We start from the raw sequence: 4,714 nt of genomic DNA, 5'->3' as shown, positions 1-4,714 counted from the left end.
GGGGGGGGGGAGGGTGGCGAGGGTGGCGAGGGTGGCGAGGGTGGCGAGGGTGGCGACGGAGGGTGGCGAGAGGGCAAGGCGGCACCGACGACGGCAAGCCACCGGCGCTGGTTGCGGACCCACCGGTTTCGGCAGCCGGACTCGGTGCGGCCGGAAAGGTTGGCGGCGATGGCGCGCCACTTGAGGTGCATCACCCGCACCGCGTGGTCGATGTACCGGTCCTCCTCCTCCGTCCACATGTCCCCGCCCTTGTCGACCGGGGTGCTCTCGCCGGAGCCCGAGCCGCTCGCCGCCAGCGCCTTCGCCGCCAGCGCCTTGCGCTGCAGACGGTGCCAGCGATTGCGGACGGAGTCGTCGGTGCGCGGGACGGGGAGGAGCGCGGCGATGCGGGCCCACTTCTGCCCGAGCCGCTCAACGCTCTCCGAGATGATCTCGTCCTCGTCGCGCGACCACGCGACCTTGCTCTGGCCGCGCTTCCGCTTGTGCTCGCCCGACCCGGAGACAGACGACGCCGTCGAGACGGTGGAGGAGGTGGAGACGTTGGAGTCGGTCCTCTGCAGGGGGGCAGCGAGGGTGCGATGAGCAGGGTCAAGGCGCGACGGTAGCACGAGGGGTGCCGGCAGGGAGGAGTGTCGGGAGAGAGAGCGCGCCTCCACTTGCGGCCGCGGCAAAGGGTGGAACAGGGTGTTGTTCTCCTCCTTCGCGCGGCTTGCGAGAGTTATGAGGGCGTCGAGCGTGCTGACGTCGACGACAGCGCCGCCCAGCGAGACGACTGATCCCTGGGACCACATTGTCAGTTGGGTCAGTAGGACAGAGTGCTTGCAAAAGCGCGATGCACAGAAAAAGCGCGCCCGAGATTCAACACCATTTCGGCACGCCGTAAAAAGAAATCCCGCGTAAGGGAGGTCAACAACGAAGACTCTCTCTCAAAAGTGGGTTGTCGCAGGCGCGTTTTTGGTTCGGCGAGGCGTCCTGAACGAACCGGACAACGAGCTCAGCCGAGCGGGATGGGCGTACAACAGGGACGAGAAGGTACCGGTCCTCGTAACCCCGAAGGGTATATGGCCCCGTTCCCCCCGTCGTGGACTAAGCCCCCGGTACTTTGGGGGGGGGCGGCGGAAAACACCCCCAAACAACCACGCGGGCGGAGAATGTCCACAGGCGCTTGCGGAGTACACGGAGAGTTCTTTCGCTCGCTACTCCACACGGCACCTCGGCTTGGCCTTTTACGAGATTTTCCGGCAACCCAGAGGGAAACCAGAGAGAGGGTCCCCAGCACTTTGAGTTTCCGGAAGTTTCCAGGGAATTCAGAGGGTGTTTGGTGCTCCATTCCTGCTCCATTCTGGCAACTCTCGAGTTTCCCTGAGTCTGAGAGCTGGTTTGGCGCAAAATCTGCGGCGAAACCGAGGAAGCCGGCCAACTACGCCCCGCAAATACCCCGGTGCTGGGGATGCATGGCTTCCACACGCCAGGATGCTTGGCTTCCACGCGCCTGCGGCCGCGGGCGAGCGGGCGGGCACGCCACGCTCGGCGACGCTCTGCGCGGGTCTTCGAGCTCGCAGCCCGCGACGAGCCAGCATGGCTCGTCGCTCGACGGCAGCCTGCTCAGAATGCTCTCGGCATTCTGGGCGAGGCGTGGCCGCTTATGCGGGAATGCGGCCCGATGGGGAGGAGCGGGGCGGACTACCGACTACGGGGATCGGCTTCTTACACCGCCTTTCCCTGCAGCGAGTCCCCTCCAACCCACCCGCGCTAGCTAGGTCCTGGGTGACGTAGGGGAAACCCGCCCGACGACCTCGGGAACTAACTAGCCAACTCCGTGCACTGACGGCCGGCCGTCAGAAAACACGCCTGCGTGGATCGCGTCAAACCAATCCGCCCGAACCCGTGTCCGCTCCCGCGCCTCGTAGATGGTGGCGTGGCCGCCCTCGGCCATCACGCGCTGCAGCCGGAGCTGCCGGCCGCCGAGGGAGACCATGCGGCCGGTGCCGTCCTGACTGGCGCCCTCGAGCCCGAGGAAGCGCCACATGCGAAGCGGGCGAGCGGCTGTGACAGCGAGCGTGAGACCGGGCGCCCTGTCGGCGGCCGTGAGAAAAAGAATTCGCGGTTTTCGCCTTCCTTGGGTTGTCTGTTTTCTTTTTAGTTTTTCCCCGCTTAGGCGGCTCCTCCCCTGAGCGAGGGCGGCGAGGCACTTAGCTCCCGTCCGACCGCCCCCGCCGCAAGCAACTTGAGAAAACAAAGTAAAAGAAAACCATTCAAATAAAACACCGGCCGTTGGCTAGGTCAAGCGCACATCAAGCTAGCATCTCCATCATGCTGTCTCTTCCCCTTCACATTTACGCAACCACACCAGTCGCTGCTGCTGCGCATTCCATCCCACGGCCGGGCTGCCACCGCCCACCTCGATCGAGCTGGGGCTTTGTGAAAACAACTTCACAACACGGCCGTCACATTTGTGGTGTTGTGTCGTAGCTGAGCCCATCGGTGAGATCCGGTGAGCTCGCTGGCGGCCTGAGGACCTCTCCCTGTGGACCTCTCCAGTGGCCATCATGATGAGAGGACCTCTCCTTGTGTCAGTCAGGTCAAGAACTCTAGGGAGGCGAGGAAGGGGAGTCACGCCTCTCGGCATGCCCTTCCGAGTTTTGTCATCGGTTGGGCTCGGTTGGGGGTGACGGATGCCTCTTGGCGGTAAGCGTGTATAGCATGATGCCTCCGTGAGGACCTCTCGTGAGGACCTCTCCCTCTCGCGAGCACCTTTGAATGCTTGGGCGGGGAAGAGGAAGGGGCGTGAGACAAGCAACCTGCTTGGGCGCGTCGCCTTGCAGCTGGGGGCGTCAATCATGGGCCGCTGACCGCCTATAGGTCTCGCGTTTCGCCTGCGGAGTCGAGACAAAAGCGCTCGGATCATGTCCAAAGAGAATTGGATTCAGTAAACATTAATTGAGTGGCATGTGTGCACATGTTTGACCATGCAGTGCGTCCCTTGTAACGCGCGCGATGATGCACATCATGAATTAGTGAGTACAATAACTCCTCTCTCCCCACATTTATGCACAGCCACACCACATCAGTCCACGACGTTGGCCGCCACCGCCCACCTCGAGCTGGGGTTTTGTACGAACAACAAACACGCGGCTGTCAGGTTTGTGGTGTTGCATCGTAGCTAAACGCCCATGGGGTGATCAAGTGAGCTCGGCTGACGGCCTGAGGACCTCTCCCTGAGGACCTCTCCGTGCAGCGCCATCATGATGAGGACCTCTCCTTGTGTCAGTCCCAGGTCAGGACCTCTACGTAGGGAGGCGAGGATCGAAGGGGAGTCGCACCTCTCGGCACGCCCTGCCGAGTCTTGTCATCGGTTGGGCTTGGTAAGGATTTCACGGCGGCGCTCTTGTGGGGGTGTGAACGCGTAGCATGATGCCTCGCCGTGAGGACCTCTCGTGAGGACCTTTCGTGAGGACCTCTCGCGAGCATCTTTGAATGCTTGGGCGGGGAAGAGGAAGGGGCGTGCGACAAGCAACCTGCTCGGGCGCGTCGCCTCGCTGGGGCGCTCAATCATGGGCCGCTGACCGCCTATAGGTCTCGCGTTTCGCCTGCGTAGTCGAGTCAAAAGCACGCGCTCGGATCATGGACAAAGAGAATGGTATTGGTTAGTTGCGCTGTTTGTGCACAATCAGTGTTCTGTTTGAAGTGCACGTTTTTCTCCGCCTGTTCGCCATTTTTTTTTCGCTCTCCGCCGAGTTTTTTCTTCTTTTTTGCCGGCGGCTCTCTTGTCGCCGACGACGCGAATTCGCTACCCAACGCGGCCAAAGGATATCCACCTCGAGAACCTCGAGAAGTGAGTGAGTGAGTGAGTCACAACCTCGAGAACAGCCACGCAGCAAATGGGCGAAAATTCTTGGGGGGGGTGCCGCCCCCCAGCGCCCGGACGGTCGTTGAGATGCTGCTCCTCCTGTTGCTGCTGCACCTCCCCGCAACTGCCGCGGAGGACGGCCTCGCCTGGCTCTGCGACTCGCTCGACGCGCGCACCGGCGACTGCGTCGTCAGCAAACCTCGCTGCGTCACGCACTTTGCCGGCGGCGGCGCCTGTGGCGGATCGTGCTCAGACACGCCGCCGTTTGCGCCGCACGCCGTGCGCGACTGCTCCTTTGGCGGTGGTGGAGCGCTTCGCCTCGGCCCCAACGCTTCGCTCAGCTGCGCCTTTGCCGCGCAGCTCCCCTCCTCTGGCGCCTGCAACCTGACGCTCGCCTTTGCCGGAGGCGTCTCTCTCGCACCAAACTCGAGCATCACGGCCGCCACGGTGACGATCCGGTCTCCCGAGGCGGCGGTGGTGGTCGAGCACGGCGCCTCCATCTCCGCCGCCGGCCTCGGCCGCTGTGCCTCGTCGATCGACCCGCTCTACTGGACGAGTGGCAAGTCCGGCGCCGGAGCAGGCACCGCCACCTCTCTCCCCTCTTCGCTTCACCCCCACCTCGGCGGCCTCTCTCCTTCCACTGCCACAAGCCGGCTCGCACACTCGCGCGCTCTCTCTCTCTCTCTCTCTCTCTCGCTCGCGTGCTCGCGGTCTGGCGCGGTCAACCGTGAGGCAGACTATTCTTGTGCAGTGCGGACTGCATCGTCAGGCGTATGCGTGCACATGGAGCTGTATGCTGCGTGTACAGGCTGGCAGACTGTGCAGCAGATAGCGGAAGAGCGCGTGCGCGCGCGCTATCGTGAG

At 63.3% G+C, this 4,714-nt stretch overlaps 3 protein-coding genes across 3 annotated transcripts in view; 1 reads left to right on the top strand and 2 right to left on the bottom strand.

Moving 5' to 3' along the window:
- Positions 1 to 808, bottom strand: part of EMIHUDRAFT_457058 (hypothetical protein) — a gene marked incomplete at its 3' end in the record, with an annotated part of 1,992 nt that extends 1,184 nt beyond the window's left edge. The window contains exons 1-2 of the mRNA XM_005780481.1: positions 651 to 808; positions 103 to 554 (exon numbers count right to left, since the gene is read on the bottom strand). Of these exons, the coding sequence (XP_005780538.1) occupies positions 103 to 554; positions 651 to 791 (593 nt within the window). The 5' untranslated portion in view covers positions 792 to 808. The remainder of the gene's footprint in view (positions 1 to 102; positions 555 to 650) is intronic.
- An 899-nt stretch (positions 809 to 1,707) lies between these two features.
- EMIHUDRAFT_235196 (hypothetical protein) lies at positions 1,708 to 2,029 on the bottom strand (the record flags this gene model as incomplete). Its single annotated transcript, XM_005780480.1, has 2 exons — positions 1,708 to 1,722; positions 1,817 to 2,029. 2 exons carry the CDS (start codon positions 2,027 to 2,029, stop codon positions 1,708 to 1,710), a joined length of 228 nt encoding a protein of 75 aa, XP_005780537.1.
- Positions 2,030 to 3,937: 1,908 nt separating this feature from the next.
- EMIHUDRAFT_235194 (hypothetical protein) overlaps positions 3,938 to 4,714 on the top strand; it is a gene marked incomplete at both ends in the record, with an annotated part of 5,113 nt that continues 4,336 nt past the window's right edge. Inside the window, 2 exons of the mRNA XM_005780479.1 lie at positions 3,938 to 4,406; positions 4,659 to 4,709. Of these exons, the coding sequence (XP_005780536.1) occupies positions 3,938 to 4,406; positions 4,659 to 4,709 (520 nt within the window). The remainder of the gene's footprint in view (positions 4,407 to 4,658; positions 4,710 to 4,714) is intronic.

Source organism: Emiliania huxleyi (genome assembly GCF_000372725.1).
Source record: "Emiliania huxleyi CCMP1516 chromosome Unknown EMIHUscaffold_214, whole genome shotgun sequence".
NCBI lineage: Eukaryota > Haptophyta > Isochrysidales > Noelaerhabdaceae > Emiliania > Emiliania huxleyi.
Note: the sequence above shows the minus strand (reverse complement) of the source record. Positions and strands in the feature narration are given on the sequence as shown.